Here is a 25,739-nt window from a genome sequence, read left to right as displayed (position 1 = left end):
ACAGCTAAAACTCAAACTGTGCTTGATAATATATTTAGAATATGTACTAAAAATGTGTATCTAAGATATTTGGTATACTCTATAAGGTGCCATAATGTTTCATGAAAGTGATCGAAATTTTGTCATAAAAGTCATAAAATAGCAGCTTTTTCCATAACTTTGAGCTCCTGGTGCCACCATTAAACTTTTGAATTTTGTCAAAATATTTCACCCAGTGTGTTTTCTTACCAAAAGGAACATAAAAACAAAAATGCATCATGATCGGAGGAACTTTTCATTTTTAGGGGGCAACTGATGCACCCTAATGAAGAGTTATAACATCAACGAAACAGACTTCATGTTAAAACTGTTAAAGTCATGCTGTCTGTTGTTGCCCAAATGAGGATGGGTTCCCTTTTGAGTCTGGTTCCTCTCGAGGTTTCTTCCTCATGTCGTCTGAGGGAGTTTTTCCTTGCCACAGGCGTGCTCATTGGAGATAGATTAGGGATAAAATTGGCTCATGTCTTGGGTCATTCAGATTCTAAGCTGCTTTGGGACAATGTCTATTGTTAAAAGTGCTATACAATAGGGTGCAAATTTTTTTTTAATTATTTGACACAGAATTGTCTTGAAAATATCAAGAAAGAAAGATAAACTGTTATTTGGAAAGTAGTTCAATAGCTCCGAAGATGTTTTCCTTCCATTTTCTGAAGTTGAAAGCACAACGAAATATTATCATTCAGCACAAAATGTTCATATCTGTCTATACTGTAAAGGGAAAATTGATCAGCCTTTTAAACCCATTAATCTTGACCTGTACTGGATTCCGTCCTCATCGATTGTCTGTAAATCCAAACGTATTAAACTCAAAAGCAATTGGAGGAAAAATAATCATTGCATCATGTCAGTCCTTATTGGACGATTTGCTCGACTATAGAGCTCACACAAACAGACCCATCATGAAACTGAAACAGAAGACTGCAAAATTTGTAATGCAATATAATATAATTGTACAGGCTACGTTATAATGTAGCTATATCATTTGATACAGCACTGTATTATGTTATACAGAACTCTTAGCTCACCTATTGGGGATCTTATAGCATCAGCGTCTCCTACCGTCCGCAGTCAGCACCTCTCCTCATTCCTCCTCCTCCTCTTTCCCTCATCTCGTTTTATTATTGTGCTCATTTTTACTGTTCAAAAGCACACACCAGCTTTGGCGTAACCTATTGTGGGTCATACACTGAACAATTTAGAAATTGTTTCCGGTTTGCCTACCTGTTTTAATTTTTTTTCTATAGAACCTCTTAAAAACAATCAACATTGGGCTAGTGACGTTTACTTGAGCAGGAAAGAGTATTCTATTGGTCAGATTCACGCTGTCACGTGCTCCATACTGGTGATCAGAATTTCGGTTCTTTTCAGTGAGTCACAGAATTTGGTTCAGCTCACCAGTACGAACCGAGTCCTTCGGCTCCTAAACATTGCCATTTGTTTATTCACTTCGACCAGTAGCCTCCCTGTTGCTGAAACGTTACTTTATTTTTCAATAGGCTATAACATTACATTACACTGCGTTTTATAGAATTTTTCAAATAAGGCACTTCAAACACGCACTGATAAAGAACATACACTAAGCATTTGTCTGTTCTTCATGAAGAAGATGAATTTCCATTCATCATGGAAAGATCTTGATGTAGCCTACATGGTCTTCTGCTCATGCAGTAGTCTGCATTTTCAAAACATACACGAACACCTTTCACTTTTCACTACCTGATTACATTAGGCCACTACATTGCCTATCTCATTCTCATCTCATCTCATTATCTCTAGCCGCTTTATCCTTCTACAGGGTCGCAGGCAAGCTGGAGCCTATCCCAGCTGACTACGGGCGAAAGGCGGGGTATACCCTGGACAAGTTGCCAGGTCATCACAGGGCTGACACATAGACACAGACAACCATTCACACTCACATCTACAGTCAATTTAGAGTCACCAGTTAACCTAACCTGCATGTCTTTGGACTGTGGGGGAAACCGGAGCACCCGGAGGAAACCCACGCGGACACGGGGAGAACATGCAAACTCCACACAGAAAGGCCCTCGCCGGCCCCGGGGCTCGAACCCAGGACCTTCTTGCTGTGAGGCGACAGCGCTAACCACTACACCACCGTGCCGCCCATTGCCTATCTCGATACCAAAAATAAAAAAGAAAGATTAAAAAAAAATTGTCAGAGAGTCTGTCAGTTTGATGACAGAAAAGTATTTTTGACAGCTAATCATTAAAAATGGATAGATATGTTCTTACTCAGAGCATGAGGAATATTGTGTCATTTCTAGGTCATATCACAGGCTATAGCCCTGTGATGACCTGGCGACTTGTCCAGGGTGTACCCCACTTTTCGCCCGTAGTCAGCTGGGATAGGCTCCAGCTTGCCTGCGACCCTGTAGAACAGGATAAAGCGGCTACAGATAATGAGATGAGATGAGACGAGATAGAAAAAAGCCAACCCAGTGAATTCTGACGCTGCTGCTTTCCACAAAAAATACATCAAAACAGCAATTACATCTGTATTTTCTAAACATATCACTCTAAAAACACTCTCAAAAGACTAATCTGGTCAGTATATGGCTTAATATATAGAGCATATTACATGGTGCTGCGAAAATACGAAGTTCATCTTTGAGTGGTGAACGTATTTCACGAGTGAGCGAAGTGAATGAGTGAAATATTCTTCAACACTAGAAGATAAAGATAATATTCTTTAAAGATCATATTATTTTCATTATATTGACAGATCCACAAAATATGCAAGTTAATCAAAAGAATTTTAATTTTGAACCGGGTCGCCATTTTGACAACTCGTGTCAAGTTAGAGGGAAAACACTGGGAGTGACGTCATCGGAGTGAAATATCAGGAATTATTATACATACCGGCCACTTTTTCCATGGAATAAAAACATGTATTCTATTCCCTTCTAGTGGGTTTATTGATAGCATGCAATATTGTTATCATATGGCTTATCCTCCGTGTATTATGCCACTGTACCCAATGGAGAATGAGTCTGCAATATTGTTATAATATTACACATTGTCAAGACAACACGACATCACATGTCGGAGATGTAAAACTTCCACATTAGCAAGTGACAGTGACAATTTGCAAACAACCATGGCCACCAGGTTTGTTTCATTAAAATGGAAGCTTTTCAGAGAATTTTGGCTACCAGGTCACTCAGTTGTGTGTAGCTGTCGATGTTGATTTTAAAAGTAACTAAGTAAATTACACAGGGACAATAATAATAATAATAATAATAATAATCGGCTTGACTGCGCTAGTGTTGGCTGGAAGGTAATTAGACTGCCATACTAACAGCACCGAGTTGTGGGTAAGCTAGTGTTGGCCTTCACTAATGCTACTGTTATGCCGGGTGGAAGCTAACTGAACTGGTGTACTAACAGCACCGAGTTGTGGGTAAGCTAGCGTTGGCCTTCGCTAATGCTACTGCTATGCTGGGTGGAAGCTAACTGGACTGCCATGCTAACAGCACCGAATCACGGGTAAGCTAGTGTCAGCTTTCGCTAATGCTACTGCTACACTGAGTGGAAGCTAACTGGACTGCCACGCTAACAGCACAGAGTCCCGGGTAAGCTAGCATTGGCCTATGAAAATGCTGATATGAAGAGTGTATTATAATAATAATAATAATAATGGCTGGCTTGGGGCGGCACGGTGGTGTAGTGGTTAGCGCTGTCGCCTCACAGCAAGAAGGTCCTGGGTTCGAGCCCCGGGGCCGGCGAGGGCCTTTCTGTGTGGAGTTTGCATGTTCTGTCCGTGTGGGTTTCCTCCAGGTGCTCCGGTTTCCCCCACAGTCCAAAGACATGCAGGTTAGGTTAACTGGTGACTCTAAATTGACCGTAGGTGTGAATGTGAGTGTGAATGGTTGTCTGTGTCTATGTGATGACCTGGCGACTTGTCCAGGGTGTACCCCGCCTTTCGCCCGTAGTCAGCTGGGATAGGCTCCAGCTTGCCTGCGACCCTGTAGAACAGGATAAAGCGGCTAGAGATGATGAGATGAGATGAGATGAGACATACAGGCCACTTTTTTATGGAATAAAAACATGTATTCTATTCCCTTCTAGCGGGTTTCATTCATTTGGTTTGATAGCATGCAATATTCTTAACAGATCTTATCCTACGTGTATTACATCACTCTACCCAATGGAGAATGAGCATTGAATATGGTTTATGATATTGCATGGTTATCAAAACAGCATGGCGTCACATACTGGACACATAAAACTTCCACGCTAGCAAGCAACTGTGACAATTTGTAAACAAACATGGCCACCAGGTTTGCTTCATTAAATAGGGAAATTTTGAGAGAATTTTGAAAGGAAAAGATGCGTTGAACACCCAAAAGGAATGTGTATGTATGTATGTATGTATGTATGTATGTATAATAATAATAATAATATTAATAATAATAATTTTTTTCGTCGACACGGTGGTGTAGTGGTTAGCGCTGTCGCCTCACAGCAAGAAGGTCCGGGTTCGAGCCCCGTGGCTGGCGAGGGCCTTTCTGTGCGGAGTTTGCATGTTCTCCCCGTATCCGCATGGGTTTCCTCTGGGTGCTCCGGTTTCCCCCACAGTCCAAAGACATGCAGGTTAGGCTAACTGGTGACTTTAAATTGACCGTAGGTGTGAATGTGAGTGTGAATGGTTGTCTGTGTCTATGTGTCAGCCCTGTGATGACCTGGCGACTTGTCCAGGGTGTACCCCGCCTTTCGCCCGTAGTCAGCTGGGATAGGCTCCAGCTTGCCTGCGACCCTGTAGAAGGATAAAGCGGCTAGAGGAGATGAGATGTTTCAGTATTGGATGTTCAAATATTATTGCAGATTTATGTGGTCTCACAGATTTTTTCAAGATTAATACTGCTCGAAATGATTGCACAGTTACAATTTGTCATCAGTGTAAATGCCCTGTTAATGTTGTTGGCCAAAGTGATAGTGCTGAGGAGTTGGAACATGTATTTCGTGTAAACAGTGAAAAAAAGTGAAAGTGAAAGGGCTGTATGGGCAATAATATAAGGATAACCAATTAAAAGCTTCTGTGCTGATGAAAAATAGCATGGAATCAGTAACTAAACATATAAAAGCAATCTAATGACATCACATTTCAGCTTGCATCCGATATTTGAACATCGAAACTGATGACAAATTTATATTGATGACAAATTGTAAAAGTGCAATCATTTTGAGCAGTAAGCTTGAAAAAAATCTGTGAGACCATGTAAACCTATAATAATATTTGAACATCCGAAATTTGAACATCGAAATTGATTATATTGCCCAGTATTGGTTTTTGTACCGTTATCAGCAGCCTGGGCCTGGCCACCGGAAGTTCCCAACCATGCAGTGGATTGTGGGATATGTGAAAGGGGTGAATTCAGCTCATCTTCAACTCGTTCAATATCATGCTGGAATATACCTGATATACCACTCAACGCCAGCCAATATTATTTAAATATGTCACTCAGATCCATGATGTATTTTGTATGAAAAATCTGAGTTTTTCAGCACGAGAAGATAAGCTTCATATCTTCAAGCCAACATGTGATTTTCTTTTTATTACATAGACACAGTCACAAACAAAAAGTATCCAAATTTATCAAAACAATTCATCAGTATCCTCACCGGTGACGATGTTGGAAAAATATATTACTCAATGTCCCGGATGTAGTTTGTATGAGTGGCGTATTTCCCAGTAAACTTCAAAATACGATTCGTCAACTGGCATCCAGGCCATAACTAAAATGCATACGTGCAGTACATCCACTTTCTGTAGTTCCTGTTTGCACTCCAATCACGGCTACACCCTTTTAAGCCACTGTATTCTAGTCTATGTATACTATTAATCCTCTCTGTCTGTTGAGCTGTAGGTACACTCGTCCTCTGTGATGCTATATGTCAGATCATGATATCTTCTGCTATGACTGCTCTCGCCTTTTGGACCTGCCTGATTGATCCTGATGCTCGACTTTGTTTTTTCTCTCTCCTGCTTCTGGAATGGTCTGAACTTGTGTCACATATCCTGGAGCTTTGGATAATCTCACATGGATATTCTGAAGATTTGTGCAGTTCTTGACTAAGACCTACTTTCCTGTTTCAGTGGAATAATATTACATGGACACCATAGTCTTGCTCACTGACTTTAATGATCCACTTTATTCTGATCAGTGTGGTGAATCCAGAACCTATCAACAGAACACTGAGGAAGCAGTACACCCGGGAAGGGCCACCACAGTACACCATGGACACATACATTCAAAACTAGGGGAAATTTATCTTAGTCAATGCACCTACCAGCATGTGTTACATTTTACAGTTATTGATGGTGGGAGGAAACAGGAGAACCAGGGGGAAACCAGTGGACATGAGAACATGCACAAAGACTCCAAACAGTAACCCGCACTCAGGACTGAACTGGGGACCCGGGAGCTGTGCCACAGCAATGTTACCCACTGCATCACTGTACCACCACCACCACCATCACAGTCTTGCACCTTCTGTGACTCATATCCCAGGACTCCTATACTGAACATTCTTTAGCCTATATTTTCAATCCGTTTAAGACTGCTCTGTTTTTTTCTCCATACAACGGTCTAATGATTACTGTCTGATGTCACTCAGAAGAAGGTGGATTTGAGTCTTTTCCTCTTAAAGTTTTTTTTTTTCTTGTGCCTTTTCAGGGACGTTTTATTATTATATCATCATGTATTTATTTATTTAATTTTAAAATATATTTGGCAAAATCTAAGTTCACTAAAAGTATACCTCACTCCGATTGTGGGGTCTATAGGAAATAATATTGTAGCGCCACCTTGCGGTTATTAATGGCATTTAAACTTTGCGTGCCCTCTAGAAGTCAGATTTAGTCATTAGAGGGCGCACACTTTTAAAATTTCAAACGAACTATAGCTCAGAATATAGAGGATATTACATGGTTGCATGAAGATACGGAGTTTATTTTCGAGTGGTGAAGGTATTTACAAGTGAGCAAAGCGAATGAGTGATTATATTTTTTAACACGGGAAGATAAACTTCATATCTTTGCACCACTGTGTCACGTTCTTTATATTTTATGGACACATACAAAAAAACAACCAACCAACCAAAAAAAACCCCCCCGCAAGTTAATCAAAATTATTTTAATTTTGAACCAGTATGCCATTTTTACAATGTGTGTCTAGTTAGTGGGAAAACATTGGGAATGATGTCATCGGCGTGAAATATTGGGAATTGTGTCACTTAGATCCGCAATGTATTTTGTATGAAAAATGCAGGTTTTTCAAAACGAGAAGATAATCTTCACATCTTCAAGCCAACATGTGATTTTCTTTTTATTATATAGACACATTCACAAACAAAAAGTACACAAATTTATCAAAACTATTCATTGATTTCCTCAGGAGTGAGAACATTGGGAATTATTCTATCCACATGCACTGGATATGAGCAATCATGCGCTGTGATTGGCTCATATACCATGAGTAGAGAAAAACAAAATGGTGTTGCTGAACCAACTGAGGACAAAATAAAAACTTTACTCGAAAACAAAACCCCCAAAATACAAAAAAGCAACAAAATATGGAATAAGAGTATTTGTTGGTAAAAACATATCTTTTTATTTTTCAAGAATTATTATTGTAGCATTTTTTCACAAATTGTTACTGTCATTTTGCCAGTTTGTTTACATTCTAAGTGGAAATGATTTTGTTGGACGTTTTGTATAAAGTTTTTATTTATTGTATTTGCAAAAAATAAAAATAAAAATGCTCTATTTCTCAAAATCCAGTGAATGTGCACATAATAACACACTTATTCCACTCAATCTCATCGTACATGGCTTATAGCCGACTCTGCGCTACGCGCCTCGTCAGCTATCAGCTCATGTACCACCCGATTTTGTGGAATAACTGTAAATAAAACTGCACTACTAAATTGAAGACAGCGGGCCACTTGGTCCAGTTAGCCAACAGGAGACCGCTTTAACTTCTAGCTCTATTGAAATCAAACAAACAGACAAAACGATAACAACATTGTCCATTTTTTCCATAGTCCTTATAATAAAAAGGTTGAGATTTTCTAAATATCATTATGCTATTTTTATGGAGACTACTGGCAAACGAGCACAGATCTTCTCGCCTATGTACTAACAATCTGATATATATTTTTTTTAACTCACCGACTATTGGAAGGCAAACACGTGACCACTGCACCACTCAACAGCTGCTGCGAATACACTTCTGGTTCTCCCAAAAAATGACCAAACAAAGTATCTTCTGTTTCAGTACTGTTTACTGTTTTAGAAAATAATAATAATAATAATAATAATAATAATAATAATAATAATAATAATAATAATATAAAAAACCTGTATGGTCCAACTGCGTGCATTGAATAATCATTGAATAATTAGTAATTCGCTGCACTACATTGACGATGGTGTCCGGCTTATGCTTCCCCTAATATAAGAATAAATCACTAAAACCAGTATATTTGTGTCAGCAGGTATGATGGAAATAAAATGATCGTTGAGTACTTTGTTTTTGACTTTGCCTTTGTGCAGGCTCCAAGAAAGATTTTCTTTTCCCTTTTTTTTCTTGTCTTGCGTGAATCCTGAGTTGACCCAAATCAAAAGGTCCCCTTCAGTGCATTGAACGCCGTGCATCGAAAGCGGATAAAAATCCAACTGTATATACACACACACACTACAGTATATATATATATATATATATATATATATATATATATATATATATATATATATGCGCAGCATTTTAATGGGGAATGTACTCTGATATATAGAGCTGTATTTCATTTTATTTTTAAATAGAAAAAAATAGGGAAAAAATAAATAATTGTTTCCTAATTATCAAGAATATATTTTAGAGTTCGCGCGCGCGCGCACACACACACACACACACACACACACACACACACACACACGCACTTCTGAGACACATATGCATACATACATATATACATACACTTTATTTTTACTATTTAAAATGTACACAATTTTACAATTTATTTCATGGCCTATATATTATATTATTTTCCCCCTTAAAACAATTAGTATTTTCTATGCATTTCTGGCTAACATCTGCCATTAATTTCTCAAAACTTTATCTTTTTTTTGTACACTCATTTTGTTTTCTACCCACGTGCAATATATTCCTAAACTTTCGTGCTCGTACGCAGTGTTCATTTGCACCAGGACCAGAACATAAATTTGACTTCATTTTTTTTCGTTTATCCTCAGGATCACGACGGATGCTCTTGTTCCCGACGTCAGTGGCCGCAACTCCAGTCCATCGCAGGGTATCACAGAACCGGAAGGGAACCCGCTCGGACCCTGGACCCGCATGTGAGGTAGCAACATGCCGCCCTTGACTGTATAATACACTCCTGTATGAGTTTAGTTGGTGTGATTATTCACATATGTAGACAGCAAGTGGCCCACACGAGCCAGCCTCGTTACGAGATCTCTACATCTTATTTCGAACCCTGTGACGACAAGGAGATGTTTGTCTCCTGTTTGCAGTCACAGCAGAAACGACTACTAAATAAACTCCGATCTGTGCATGTTTACATCGAGTAAAGCCTTATCACCATATTGGGGGTTGCAATCTGCTGCTCCTGTTTACTCACTGAAAAACAACAACAACAACAACAACAAGGCCTTGAAGTGTGGGCCATCAGGTGTATAAACTAATAAATGAAGCAACCCTGTGACTCTGCCATATCTATCCTTTCACTTCATTTACTCTCCTTTTCCCACAAAACCATAAAATATAAAAATAAAATAAGTCAAACTTAATGGGATTTGATTCATGATTTTAATCTGATTTATTAATGGCATGTCTTATATGGAATGAGAGCCTTCACTGTAAAAAAAAAAATTGTTGTTTTAACTTAAAAAAGTTAGTGCAAGGGCTGCCTTAAAATTTTGAGTTCACTGGAATTCACATAGTAAGTTAAATTGTTGTGAACTTACTATATTAATTTCAGTGAACTCAAAATTTTAAGGCAGCCCTTAAGGCAACCCTTGCACTAACTTTTTTAAGTTAAAACAACAAATCATTTTTTACAGTGTTCCAGTTTTTTGGAAACAGTGTGGTCAAATGTTATCTAGCACTAACTACTAACTGAGAAAGTCAATGTTTAGGAAAACTCCACGCAGCCTAAGCCTGATGGAAGGGCTCCTATCTAGTCAGAGATACAAATCAAGACAAGAGGCTGTGTGTGAACGCGCCCTGGCGTCCCGAGGCATCGCCGCTCTGTCGCCAGCGCTATTTACACTCAAGGGCCTCGACCACTTATCCTGACACCAGGTATGCCCTACCGGTAGTGCACTAGTCACAAGAAGTGGTCATCCTTGCTTTCGGCGCAGACAAGGTCTTTTCGACGCTTTGTTTACATTTCTATTAATCTCCATTAAAAGCTTCGGCAGACCTCTGTAATGGCCTAACAAGCAAACAGCACGTTTTCTGCTGGAGCTCGTTTTAACTGAGTTGTAAGTGTGTCTCTATAGTTAAACAAACTGTCAGGAGTGAAACTGCAATAAAAATGAAAATACAACTCCATCCATCCATCCATCCATCCATCCATCCATCCATCTACAAAATATTTTGCTTGTAATAATGGCATATTATTCCATAATTATTTTAGAGATAATAAGTTCTGTTTGAACTGTAATCATGCTGAGACACTTTGTAGGCTCCATCTACACTGAACCGACTGCACATTAGATCACATTTATCGCAAAGCTGCAATCGTGTCCAGCTGAATTACCAAAACGCTGATATTAATGTCCACTCTTTATGTCTGTTTAAGTTCCCAGTCGAGCTTCTGCTTTTCGTCAGGAGACCTCGTGTGCGCCTGGCCTCTCTCAACATAAATAGCCTATACAACAACTGTCTTCATGCTCGATCTGCGAAAACGCAAATGAATCAGTGGGAAGCTTGGAAACACAGTGCACTTCATTTAATCACAAATCGGAGTGAATATACTGACTGGCTTTATTTTTATAACTTCTCTCATGCACAGGCGGGGCAGGAAACATGAGTCTTTCTTTTAAAATGGCAGGCCTATAACAAACTTTAACCTACATTTACCTAGGAGCTTGGTGTTCCTTCATTCATGTTTTCTCAAAGACCTTTTCACAAACATGATTCACTGCATATCAAATGATCCTGTAGTTAACATCAAGTTGATTTGAACACTTACTTTGCCTATATTAACACCCAGAGTGTTGATTTAACACCCTACTGTGTTTATATATGTCCAATTGGACACAAATAAACTCTGAAAGTGTTTATTCAACACTGGGGAATCTGCTGTGTACTTTAAGGCAATATGAAAGAAGTCCAAAAGAACTGAGCAGCATATAATATTATTCTCAGTATAAAAGAGGCCTATTGAAAAGCAAATTTGCACCTTTTTCTTTCATTTGAAAGCCTATAGGTAGATCTAGATCTACATAAGTGTAGTTTAATGCAGTCGATACTGTAATTATTTACTGACTGATTTAAAAAAAAAAAGAAGAAGAAGAAGAAGGAGAAGAAGTTGTCTGTTTGGATGTGTATGTGCATGCGTCCCCCAGCGTCCAAACTTTTATTTAGCATTTGGTCCAACGCAAGGTATAGGCATACTGCAATACCATGAGATGTAAACCCCTCTCCACCTTCAAAAAAAAAAACCTAATACTTCATGTTAATCAAAATATTTTCAGCATGAAAAACAACTTAATTTACATGCAATCAATAGGCTTGTCGTCATTACACATTTTAGACTACATTCTCAGATGTAAAGTGACCCTGCTGATCTGTAGCGTGCTGCTATAGCCACAATACAATATATGCGATGAATTGCTATCAGTGTGAAGCTTCTTATTCAAGCCTGTACAGAAGGAATGTGGTTGTTGTAGCACTACCACGCCCGGATGCCCTGCAGAGGTCCTTGGCACGATGAAACGGAAGTCCCTTGTGATGACTGAGGCTGGGAGTGTGCTCCGAGATTATTCAAACTCATGGACATTAACGGGTTGGCGCCTGTGTTTGCTGGAAGTGCTGGGAGACTAGGATATGAGCAATTGTAGGCATTTGTGTATGCAGGATTATTATAGGTTGAGTAACCATTATACCCGTACGGGTTGGACCCCACAGCGTAGGTAGCGTTATAATTCTGTGATCCAGAAAGACAAGGTTTACCGTCCCGGACTAAAACCGGTACCGCCACGCGTCTCGGTGGTGGAGGATGGTGGTGATGGTGATGATGATGGTGATGATGACCAGCCATCTCCAGGCTCTTGTCTTGACGCTGGCGTTTGCATTTGTATCTTCGGTTCTGAAACCAAATTTTGACCTGGGTGGACGTGAGTTTCAGAGTGTTCGCCAAATGTTCTCGCTCAGGAGCGGAGAGATAGCGCTGCTGCTTAAAGCGCCGCTCCAGCTCAAAAACCTGCGCCTGGGAGAAAAGCACCCGCGGCTTCCGCCTGGCTCTCTGCCTCTGGGCTCTGTCGGGGTCCGAAGGCAGCTCACAGTCCGGGGACCTCACTGCAGCACCACAACTCTCTGCAACACACACACACACAGACACACACACACACACACACACAGGGGCTAATAATAATAATAATAATAATAATAATAATAATAATAATAATAATAATAAGTCCACGTATGTTACCGCTGTGGTGCATTTATTTATTTTCCTAAAATTCTGAAAACGCTTTGAGTTTTATATAAATTCTGGAACAAATGGGAATAGGCGCAAAAACTCCCATTTAATTTTTATCTTTAAGCTCATGTTCACATTTCAGGATCTCAGCCCATTTGTTTTCACTGCTTCTAAAAGCCTTCAAAAAATTAAGAGAATAAGACAATAGGAAAGATGAACATTTTCACATTTTAGAAGCCAAAACAATCGGGATAAATAGAGCCAATACATCGAATTGTGATTGTGAACGAAATGAGGCTACAGTTAAAGATCAACATCCTGTTTTCCGTAACCCTTCCCTTAGGTCAACACGATACGGAAGGTTTCTTTAGGTAGTCGTGCTTTTTTTTTTTTTTTAAACTACATTTTAAAGTGCAAAGTTCTCACTGGTGTCCTGCTCTTCGAGGTCGTCCTCTAACTTTGCGTCTACGACGTGTCCCAGAGCGGGATGACCAAACATGGGCGGAGAAAGGCTGCTTTCCACCAGGTTGTCCTGCACGGAGAGGGAGTTGAGGAAAGCCATCCTGTCCTCGCTGTCTGAGAATCCGGGGCTCTCTGCGCCTCCAAGCAGGCAAGATGGTGGAGTGTGAAAGCGCTGCTGCTGCTGCTGTAAATCCGGTAAGGGCGCGTGCAGAAGCTGGCCGTGCTGATGGTGAGACTGCTGCTGCTGCTGCTGCTCCAGCTTTAGTATGTCCTTGACAGAAAACGGGGTTGACGTTACTGGGCTGGGAAGCATCATCGGGCTCTGTTCAGCGACATCTAGAATATGAGCTCTGCTGAACTGTCGTCCTGAAGCAATGATAGTCTTACTAAAATATTACTTGAGATCGGTAAAGATTTCAGGGAAACATACCCGACACGTGAACTAATCTTCCATTTTCGGGGTAGAGCGACAGAGGCGCGCGTAGAGGGACGAGCAGGGCCAGTCCCCTCGTGAAAGCATTGAGCTTCGAGACGCTGCTGTGTGTTTTGCAGCAGTTTCTTGAAGTTGTGGCATTGCTTGGTGCTGGTGATGTCATGCTCCCGGGGCGGGATGAAGGCTGAACGAGTGACGAGCAACATGTCCTCAGTACCAAACCAACTAGCTCACTGTTTCTTACACTGTCTGAGTAAAAGAGACTCCTATTTGACCGCATATTTTAGACTAATGTAAGGTGCAGTGTTGGATGTGATTATTATTATTATTATTATTATTATTATTTATTTATTTATTTATTGATTTATTTTGAGTAGCGTACATTCATGGCTCTACAGACATGAACAACTGCAGGGGCAGAAAGTTTACGTGGCCAAATCTCTCTCTCTCTCTCTCTCTCTCTCTCTCTCTCTCTCTCTCTCTCTCTCTCTCTCACACACGCACGCGCGCACACACACACACACACACACACACACACACACACGTTGTCCAGACGACCTTGAGTGAATTATTATTATTATTATTATTATTATTATTATTATTATTTAGCTTGAAATACATGATAATCGCTTTAGAAACGAATTCTGGATATTTGTCCGCTGAGTGTAAGTGGAGCTTCTCAGAGGGATGAAACAGATTTCTGTTGAAGAGCATATTTTTAATGTATGAGTGCTTGCGATCATTAGAAAGCTTTATTATTCTGCCAGGCTAACTAATGAAGTGCGTGAGATGAGCAGTGCTGCTGAAGTGGACGCTTACACATGACCTTTAGAGATGATCAGCCGCAGTGCTGACTCAGGCGCACAGTTTAGATAGAAGGAGTTTTCCAGTAAATTATTTTGCAATTTCCATTTGAATAACGTGTATTTAAAAAAAAAACAATTTATAAAACAAAGATCAGCTGTCCTTCAAATTGATATCAAAGAAGGTTAGAAGGCATTTTGTTGAGCCTAGTCCAACACGTGGATATCTGACTTTCAGTGGTAAAATTATGATTTATTTCAGTGGTATTACACTCTCTCTCTTTCTCTCTCTCTCTCTCTCTCTCTCCCCCTCTCTTTAGGCATATTTTATATTTCACCACAGCCCTATCTTATTTCAGGAAAAGAAATCGTATCACTGATTATTAACTGCAAGTTAATATTACTAGAAAGCCTTACAGATAAAAATATGATAGCATCGACATACATTACGTTAAATAATCTCGGGGTTTTACCCACTACACAAGGACTTGACGATTCTGCAGCATGAACTGATGAAGCATGCTCTATGTGCCTATAACAATAATTACCGTGTATGAAAGCAAATCACATCTTTACTTAAAATCCATGCAAAAATGAAACGACATTAAATTACACGATGGATTAAAACACTTTCTGTAGTGCAAAGCTCTCTGGGCTTTTGTCTAACGACTGAATTAGATGAAAATGAAATTGTGCCGTCCCATAAACAACGTGCACCATTTGTCATAACTTTAAAACACACGTACAGGCTAAAATCACCTGAAAAAAAAATCTTTATCCTTGTTCCTATTCTTTTTTTAATTATTCATATTCTATTTCTTCTTTTTATTTTTACAAGTATTTAATGAATACTGCATTCTTTAGCTGAGCTCTGCTTTGATCTATGTATTATATATTACTTAAACAACAGTGTCGGTATGATAGGAGATGGACACCCTTTTTGTCCACTTGAGCGATGCTCTCTACTGTCTCTTGTCTCTTGTCCTGAATCATGTGTCATTTGCAGTCCAGCACCGGCGCCAGTGACAAAAGCTGGTCGCTGCTAAAAAGTGGAGGAAAAACAGAGGAGAGTGAAACGAGATAATCTCATCCGTTAGCAATCAACACTGCTGTTTAGATTAGCCTGATGTCTTCCCGTCTAAAGATAAATGTCTCAAAATGGCCCATGGAGGCTAATCGTGCTGCATGTTAACAGAGTTACAGACGCAGTTTTCAATAAACTCTTCTCCAGAGACACCGTGCTGAATTAATTACAGTATAATGGTTTGGGGGTTTTTTTGGTAACACGTATGTAGCCTGACACCGGGGATTTTGGTGCTAATTCGGACAAACATGCAGACAGCCGACTGCACAATATCCTTATAGTTAAAGTGGGCTATACGTTATCTTAATTTTTTATCAGTTCAAAGAGTCAGAGACTCTATAAAATACCCACCATCCATCATGATAAATCCACATGTGCTGACACAGTGGAAAAAGGACAAACATGGTGAAGTGTCTGAGGATCTATTTGGAATGAAATTTGTTTAACTGGCATGATTTGCAAGAAGTAAATATATCAGATGTTAGACTGCTGGATAATTAAGCTATACGGTCGTTCACTTTTCATACACACACACACACACACACACACACACAAAAAAAAAAAAAATATATATATATATATATATATATATATATATATATATATATATATATATATATATATATATATATATATATATATATATACTGTGTGTGTGTGTGTGTGTGTGTGTGTGTGTGTGTGTGTGTATGAGAGAGAGAGGATATTACACGGCTGCGTGAAGATATGAAGTTTATTTTGAACTGGTGAAGGTATATTTCTGAATACTAGAAGATAAACTTCATATCTTTGCGCAACCATGTAATGTTCTTCATTTTATATAGACACATCCACAAAAATAGGCAAGTAAATCAAAACATTTTTAATTTTGAACCGGTTCACCATTTTGTCAATGCGCATCCAGTTAGAGGGAAAACACTGGGAGTGACATCATCATAATGAAATATCGGGAATTCTTATATTTACAGGACACGTTTTCGATGGAATAAAAACACGTGTTCTCTTCCCTTCTAGCCGGTTTCATGCATTTGGTTTGGTAGCATGCAATATTGTTAGCATATTGCTCATCCTACGTGTATTACGTCACTCTACCCAGTGGAGAATGAGCGCTGGATATGGTTTACGATATTGCATGGTTGTCAAGACAACGTGACGTCACACGTCGGAGACGTAAAACTTCCACGCTAGCGAGCGACTGTGACAATTTATAAACAAACATGGCCGCCAGGTTTGCTTCATTAAATACGTTAGATTTTGAGAGAATTTTGAAAGAGAAAGACGTGTTGAACACACGAAAGGAATAATAATAATAATAATAATAATAATAATAATAATAATAGCTGTCTTTTTTTCGTGGTATAATCACATATATTCCATTCAGCTAGCATGATAGGCTACTACTGAACTCGACTCGTTCAATATCATGCTAACTGAATGGAATATATTTGATAGACCAGGAAAAAAAACGCCAGCTAATATTATTTAAATATGTCACTCAGATCTGTGATGTATGAAAAAATGCGAGTTTTTCAACACGAGAAGATAAACTTCATATCTTCAAGCCAACGTGTGATTTTCTTTGATTATATGGACACATTCACAAACAAAAAGTACACAAATTTATCAAAAACATTTCTCACGAGTGACATGTAGAGATTTATGTCACGGTTTTGGTTCTGCATGTCCTGGATGTATTTCCCAGTAAAACATTCGAGACTCGAATGAGTGTCCATATATATATATATATATAGTGTGTGTGTGTGTGTGTGTTTGCTTATCAGAAATATTGTCTGCTTCTTGTGTTAGCGGTATTAATATGTGCTGTGTGTTGGTGAAGAGGTCACTAACAGCTCCATTAGGTTCTGCGCATCTCACTCAAGCAGGACATTGAGCTGAGCGTGAAGGGCGCATGTGTCCTGCTCACCCCCAACACACACAGCATTTCACTCTAGTGTCCATATATTATAGATATATATTTGTGTGCATTTACAAAAATACACCTAACATAAGCTATTTTAGGTTTACAAATCCTGCGTTATAACACGAATTATCGAGGAGACGTGTTTATTTATAACCCAGTCTCCAACAGCATCGACTCTCATACTGTTTATTTTATGCAATTTAAATTCCTATAATATTATAGGGAAATTTTTTTTATCACTATCTCACTGACGTGTCTGTGCAAACTGATAAAAGTATAAAGTGAAACAAGAGTAAAACGCACCGGTCCTGAGTTCAACCTCATCCATAGAATAAAGTTTTGTCAGTCCAGTTTTTTTTTTTTTTAGTTGGACGCGCATGCGCTCTCCGCTTGTTTAAGACCTTTTAAGAGTTTAACATAAACGTCGTATATTTTCATTAGAGCGAAACCCCTCCGTCATTATTGCTTAACTACGAGCAGCTTATTTTTATTACCTCGTAGCTCTTGACACTTACTCAGAGATTTTCCTTTCTAAGCAAACTTTCTTTCAGAAAACTAGCATTATTTTGTTTATATGACATTTATTTTACTATAAAAAATATTGATACCTAGTTTTCTGTCTTACTTTGGTGCATTCCTAGTGACTTTAAATAATTTTCATAGGGTTTCCCCCCCCCCCCACTATGTTTTCTCGTGTAATGGCCTGTGGTTTATCTGAGAGCTAAAACCATTTATTCGCGTTTATGGAACCGGGCCCGCCTGACATGGACGGATATCAGCTGTACCACACGCACTACTCTCTTTATTATGATATTTCATTATAGCCCTGTACTAATCCACTAACATGCTGTAAATGTTTATACCGTATAAACTGCCACAATCCCATGTCTTAAATAAACGTTCGTGGGTTTTTTTTTCCACTTATACCTGGCATTATTCACATGGATTTTGTTACCAAAGCTTTCTGACAAATGTCAATTCTCTGTAATAAAATAAACCAAAACAATGCAGCATTCCCCGTGAATCACTTTACCTTCAGCTTCATCTCCTTCCTCAATGAATCTGAGAGAAATGACAGCAATGTTTGCGTGCCAGTACCAGTCTGGACACAAACAGACATTAAATCCATGTTTACGTGAAGGAAGAGTCTGTTTCCTGAACCTAACAAAACCCAGGCCTGAGCGCCATGACAGTGAGCTGGTCAGCAGAGGGAGGGAGAGGCCAATAGATCATCTTCATCAGGACCTGCACCGAAGTTTGACTGCAGAGGCGTGAAGTGAAGGTTATGGACTCAGAAGATGGCTGGTTTGCGAGTCACTGCATTACACTCTGAAGAAAAGTTCAATCTCGAACCCTAAAAGGCTATTTGGTTAATTTGACTGCTTCTAAACAGAACTTGTAGGTACCACCCTTGAAGAACCCTCAAAGCATCTGTTTTTCCTTTTCTTTTCTAAGACTAACAACAACATGCAACCATAAACTGAATATTTTTTGCCAATTTTCTTGAAGCAGAAATATGATTGCAAGTAATAATATATTCACAGACAGTTATAGGCCCATAATAGTTCACAAGTATAGTTATTTAATTTCAAAAATGACTCCAGGATATAATGTTGCTATACAGTATAATTGTAGTATTAAAACTGTATTTTGCTCTCGCGCTCTCAAAGGCATGTCAACATATTAATCTCAATTAGGATGTCTTGATTTCCATGTCAATAAATCACCCAGACAATGCAGTGGAATTTGTGGAAGAGTGGTGTGTGTGGTTCAGACATGATCCAATCACTTTTTTTTTTTAAAGTGAACTGAATAATTGCAGATGTATGACAACAAGGGATTTACTACCTTCTTCCTTCACACACCCAAAATGCAACCAATCAGAATTACTTTCATAAATTCCACAGTAAAGTTGCACTGAATCCAGATTTCATAGCTTTAGTTGCGATTTGTTGACTCAAGGATTTATAACCTGCTGTACTGCAAATGAACATCCCTGCTTGACAGTTCTTGCAGACCCACCTAATGGTTTTTGGTAAACCACCCAAAAACCATTGGGTGGGTCATCAAGGACCATAAAAATGATTGGTATCTAGTGCCAACCTGAAGTGGTACCTCAAAGTTGGTCCTACATGGAGCACTTTGATTTTTCATCTCAGAAACCTTTTCTGATTGCATCTATTCATCCATGTGCACATGGATGAATAGATGCAGTCAGAAAAGGTTTCTGAGATATGCATGCATTTGTAAGCACAAATTTAAACAGCTTACTGCTGTTAAAAATGTAAGGACTGTTGTGATGGAAAGACCATTTTATTTGTCACACACAAGGAGCTATATTCATTGTAGCAAAATGCTTGGTAGCAAGTTCCAGGGCTTATGGACAATAAGAACATGGTCAAGGCTGTACATAAGCTATGTAAAGAGCAATATATGTCAATAGACTGAACAATATATGAGACTATGCAAGCATCGTGATGTCTAATATGTGCAAATGGGAACTGGAGTGCAAGAGTCCATAGTAAGTAATGGTAAAATGTAAAGATAGTCATGTACAAGGAGACATGATTCTGGAGATGTGTATAATACAATAAAATATAAGCGACAACAGCTGACGGTGCAAAAAAAAAAGAGACAAAGAACAGTGGTAGGTATACAGTGTGACAAGTCAGTGTTACACAGAAGTAACAGGGGTGTACAGATTGGCATGTTGGTGTGGGTTGTCCAGAATAAGAGATAGGTGGCTATAAAAAGCATGGCCACTGTGGTGGAGCTTTGCAAATTACACAAAAATAGATCTAGAGAAAAAAAAATCAGGAGAGTGGCAGTAAACTTGTCCTCCCCCCTCCCCACATGCCCCATGTACAGAATATGTTTAGCAAAAAAAAAAAAAAAATCTCACTCAATTTAAAAAACTGCTTTGCCTAAAATTATGACATTTGATTTATCTCAAAGTGTATGTGAATCAAGTTAGGGATTTTCAGAAAGCGAATATAAAAGAAACACTTTTACAAGTTCGTTTCATTTCGATTTTATTTGTATATCACTTTCAACAGAGCAGTTATACAGAAATCTATTACAATAAAATGATCATAACATTTTGGAAACAAAACTACGAACTACACAGTCCTCTCAGACCATTTTTTTTTCACTTTATAAAAGAAGTTGATCCAGAAATGTGTCCACTTGGCACACTAGTTGCTGAGCCAGGTTTTCAGGCCAGGCACAAAGCCCGCTATATATACAGTATGCATATCTGAAGAGCTGCAGACCCCCTGGGTCCCGGAAGGTGAGCCTTATCAGCTGCTGGTTTGAAGGCTGTTTGTTTCAGCTGGGCTCTGAGACCTCGGCAGCACCATTGTGCCGCTGATTGAGTCAGGTGACTGATGGCCTTGCCTGCCTTGGCCTCAGACTGGGAGGAAAAGAAGAGGTGAGCCAAAGGCCTGGGAGTGGACCCTACTGAAACACCAGACATTTTCTGTCACACTGCAGCACCAAGTTGGGGAGGTCTGCTCTCAAAGACCACTGACGGAAGTTAGGCTAGTATAGATCCCTACCTCCTGCTCCTCCTCATGGGACCAATAAATTAGACAGCTGCATTTCTGCCCAGACGGCCTTAGCCTTGCAGGTGTGTGTTTGTATATATGAGTGCAAATTAGTGACTGTTAAGACTATAATGTATGTGACCTATGTCTCAGGGAATGTGGTGCAAGAGGAAGCATGCAACCTAAATATTCTCATCCTTTCTATTGCCAATGATGAGGAGTGATAAAGCTATACCAGTGTAAATACTCGCTACTGTTCATCCAGTAGGCCAGTGAAAGGATACATTTCCTCTTGTTTCATTTAAAATGTCCCTTGGGCTTCACTTAATTTGCAAAAATAAAAAGGAAAGGTTGTATTGAGTTCATCTGACCACTGGAATGTCCATCGTTTACTAAGTTTGTCTCTGAAACAATAATATAATTAATTTCATTTGGATTTATAAGGTATTCACTTGTACATACACACCACATGACCTCCCACAGGGTAAACATGTTGCAGGCAGCAAGCCTGTGTTGCTCTAAGCAGCCAGTGTGGCGTCTCCCATCAAAATGACAATTTGTTTTCATTAAGCCATGAGTTCCCATTCATGTGTCGTCATATCTGTAAATAAAAGTGACCATATTTCTGCTTGAACATTTCCTTTGCGATTTGAGTTTGGCACAGCAGTTGGCTCCTTTCTCTGTAGGCGTGTGCTAGCTTGGGAAATGTAGAATATCGATCAACCTCAAGCACAAAGTAAGCTCTGGGAATCACTCACTTTGTAGCAATGTGGAGGAAACTGAAAAGATTAATATGATTATGTATTGCGAGATGTATATTATTTATTCTAATGGATTCACATCTTTAAATATAACATGGCAATTTTATATATATAGCTATTTTGCTTTTGTAAAATAATGATTTTGTATGTTTGGCCTCTCTTTATTGTTCCTTAAGACCAGAAAGAAAAGGAAAATAAATGAAAGGAAAACCAAAAGACAATTGAAAGAAAAGGAAAAAAGGGAATTAAACCGACACTTTGTCAGTGTTTTGAACAAAAATAAGAGCACTCAAGAGTATTCATAGCATGCATGTAGGGACTTGCAATATCCCACTGAAGAACTATTCAGGCAATGTGAATCAAACAAATTTCTTTTACTGACATGACTCTACGAAGAACTATTTAACAATCATTCATTTCGAGAAAAAAAAAGAATTCTAGAAACATTAAGGGTCCTTCGTTTGTTCGTCGGGGCAAAGCATAAAAGATTCTCCGGAGAACCCTACAGCAGAGTGCTTCCTGATCAGAAAGTGTTTTCAAAGTGGATTCCTTTTAGAAAACTTAGAACTCTTCACTTTTTTTAAGAACGCTTGAAGGACCCCTTTTATTAGAAAATGCTGTATGGAAGTTGTATTATGTTAGTACAACTAATATTACTAATGCACCAAGACCTGTGATTCTTCAGTTTTGTAGCTACACTCTTAGAAAATGCAGCACCCTTTGAATTCTTTGGTTGTCCCTTTGGGGGAGCCATTAAAGGATCCACGATAGAATTTAACAACAGAGTCTGCTGATATCAGAAATGGTTCTGAGTCGAACCCTTTTAGGATGGCAAGAACCCTTAATTATCCAATGAACCTAAATACCCCCCCCCCCCCCCTTTTTTTTAAACGCAAAGCTTAATACATGGTAATAAATAAATACTCTACTAATTACATTATGTCCAATGATGTTTTAGCAGTCATCCTTAGATTTTTATCTCATATCTAATTATTCATATTCTAGGTAATTAAATTGTAATATAATATGCAAAATGGAAGGAAGTTTTTGATGAGCACTTTGTATAATGTTGATGACATATAACCACACTGCAATACCATATTTGGTAAAATAATTCAAAGAACACATATTGATAAGGGGTGTAACCCTGTTGATACTGTGACATTTGCTAATTAATAAAATGCTTACGTGGAAGTTCTTGTCTGTTTATTTATTCTTGTTCAATAAGATATAAACCAATTGCTAGGAGTAGACTGGTAGACATGAGGCTACACTTCCTACTATTGTTTAAAAAGGCCCTATCTAAATGTAGTGCAGGTCTCCAATGTCATGGTCCAACCAAACACAGTATCAATCAAGCTTGTATAGAATAGGGATAAATGTATGGTTCTCCTTATTCCTTCTTTTAGAAACAGCCTGACTAAACCTCAGCCTACATAACTAATGGTTGAGCAAATGTTTGTGTTAAAGAACATACTGTTTCAAATACAGAAAATGTATAAATCAATTTTTTGGTACCACTTTTCCAAATTTAGTACATCGGCTATTAATTAATAAAACGCATTACTTCCTACCATCTTCCACTCTTCTTTCATATTTGTGTGAGCCAAGAGTTTTACCACGGCTGTCCATTATTCTAATATCATCCTTAATTCATTTTATGTCTGATCTTTTTTTCATAAGCAGAATAAATTATTTCAAAAGTCTCTGGAACACTGATCGATGCTCTCAGCTGTCCTCATTTAGTTTTGTTCATGACATTGCACCAAAGCACATGCCCTATAAGTTACATGACAATATAAGTCACAATCCCTTTCCATGCTTGTTTTTTTTCCCTCTCAGCTCTGTCTCTAAAGCAGTAGAAACCCAAACAACTAACATGAGTTTGAAAAGACATTAAGACTCAGTGACCCATGGACGAAAGGCTAACGTAACACGTGAACAACACGAGAAGGTCCCAGTCTGGAATGTAGTTTTGTGTTCAAGTTTGGTATGAATAGCTCACTTCCTTCATGGTCCATGAAGCAAAGAAGGCTTCTGAAATTCTACCCTAAGAGTAAATATTGGTGTATCTGAATGAGCCATGAATCAATAATGGATTAAATAAAAAAAATCATTTTCTGCTGATTCAAGTAACAAGTAGACATCATATAGTAAACCTGTAGATACTACTGGTAAAATACACAATAAAAAAAGAAAGTCAGTCAGAACATCTGAATGTTAAACATTGTTTATATGGTGCTTTGTAAATTCTTCATTTTGTATTGAATTACTGATTCGCTTTTATTCAACGCTGTGTAGTTTGAGGATTCTCTTCCAATCTCATGTTAACCTGCAGAGTACTCGTGACTACAGAAGCAAGCATTTGACCAGGAGGCACATATGTCAAGCTTCTTCTGCATTCAAACTCTCTCTGCCCCCCCCCCCCCCCCCCCCCCCCCGTCTTTTCAAAATCCCATAATTACCAAGCTGACAGGTAACACAGAGGTAAGATAGTCTAACTGCCTAGGAAAGAATGCAAATATCTCTTGTAGGAGGCTGGGAGATGGAGAGAAAGGAGGAGATCTTACAAGTGCAGCTGAAACCCCTCTGTCACTGGCATATGCAAATGTTCAGCCAAACAGAAAGACAGACTCAAACACAATTCTCCCACAGATAACGTTATTTATTTAAGTATATTTCAACTGATCCAGGTTTGCCAGACAAGCTGTCATGTTTTAGTCTTTGTGTGCAGGACAATAAGTAAAATACTACTGCAGTAAAACCAATGGTGGAGCCTTTTGATGTAAAATAATAAATTAAGTAGTATTCAAATAATTATTTACTGATCTGTCAGTCAATATATAAAGGAGAGAATGAAAGGGTAGCAATAATGACTAGAAGATAAATTACTCGTCCACTCTTCTTTCAGCAGGCAATAACGGTCCAGGTTAGGTCTTTAATTTTACTTTGCTCTTTAGTTTTATTAAAACTGAGTTCAGTATGGGTGGCCAAATATTACTCAGGAACAACAACAACAACAACAACAACAACTCATGAATAAACATGAGTTCTGGGAAGAAAAGAAGTTTTGCTTGTTCTTTAAGAAAGACTTATGCACTGATATCAAACTTAGAGTAGAGAACAATGTCAATAATAATAATAATAATAATAATAATAATAATAATAATAATGTTTTTCCTTCTAGATAACAGTGAAGTTAAGTATTTAGAAGTTACATATTTAATTCAGTTAAGATGTTGTGATGGCACGGTGGTGTAGTGGTTAGCGCTGTCGCCTCACAGCAAGAAGGTCCGGGTTCGAGCCCCGTGGCCGGCGAGGGCCTTTCTGTGTGGAGTTTGCATGTTCTCCCCGTGTCTGCGTGGGTTTCCTCCGGGTGCTTCGGTTTCCTCCACAGTCCAAAGACATGCAGGTTAGGTTAACTGGTGACTCTTAATTGACCATAGGTGTGAATGTGAGTGTGAATGGTTGTCTGTGTCTATGTGTCAGCCCTGTGATGACCTGGTGACTTGTCCAGGGTGTACCCTGCCTCTCGCCCGTAGTCAGCTGGGATAGGCTCCAGCTTGCCTGCGACCCTGTAGAACAGGATAAAGCAGCTAGAGATAATAAGATGAGATGAATGAGATGTTGTGATGCTATCATCATTCTAACAGCAGAAATGGTTAAAATGTTCACAGATTTTTCTCTTTCCCTAAATCCACATTCTACCTGCTTAAAGTGGCAAAAACTCGTGTCACATTTTAGATCAAATGAACTCATCTTTATGGTCTGTGATGCTGTACTGTTAAAATCTGAATAGTTACAATAAACCATTAACTTCATCTGAAGGAAACAGAGAAACTATTAATGAGATTTCTCATTGTAGCTACTATTCCTGTAAAGTAACTGTCTACCACCAGGCCTCTTGTTTACACATAGACACGGGAAACCAAAGGACGAAGTTCATTTATGATAAGGATACCATCACACAGTTAAAATCTTCATGCTCTGTTGCAGCTTGT

At 38.8% G+C, this 25,739-nt stretch overlaps 1 protein-coding gene across 1 annotated transcript; it reads right to left on the bottom strand.

The window, feature by feature from the left end:
- Positions 1-11,855: 11,855 nt before the first annotated feature.
- On the bottom strand, positions 11,856-13,519 carry nkx2.3 (NK2 homeobox 3). Its single transcript, XM_060924726.1, has 2 exons — positions 13,156-13,519; positions 11,856-12,623 (listed from the first exon to the last, which is right to left on the bottom strand). Exons 1-2 carry the CDS (start codon positions 13,505-13,507, stop codon positions 11,980-11,982), a joined length of 996 nt encoding a protein of 331 aa, XP_060780709.1. The 5' UTR covers positions 13,508-13,519; the 3' UTR covers positions 11,856-11,979.
- Between the last annotated feature and the right edge of the window lie 12,220 nt (positions 13,520-25,739).

The sequence above is a fragment of the Neoarius graeffei genome, chromosome 7, assembly GCF_027579695.1.
Source record: "Neoarius graeffei isolate fNeoGra1 chromosome 7, fNeoGra1.pri, whole genome shotgun sequence".
Lineage (NCBI taxonomy): Eukaryota > Metazoa > Chordata > Actinopteri > Siluriformes > Ariidae > Neoarius > Neoarius graeffei.
This window is presented reverse-complemented; position numbering and strand designations above follow the sequence as displayed.

Bases quoted from the DNA above. Each gene is read 5' to 3' on its own strand.
- nkx2.3 (XM_060924726.1), bottom strand. From the start codon at position 13,507: ATGATGCTTCCCAGCCCAGTAACGTCAACCCCGTTTTCTGTCAAGGAC. The intron at 12,624-13,155 runs GTGAGAACTTTG...TGTGTGTTGCAG, and splicing joins CCTCGAAGAGCAGGACACCA to AGAGTTGTGGTGCTGCAGTG.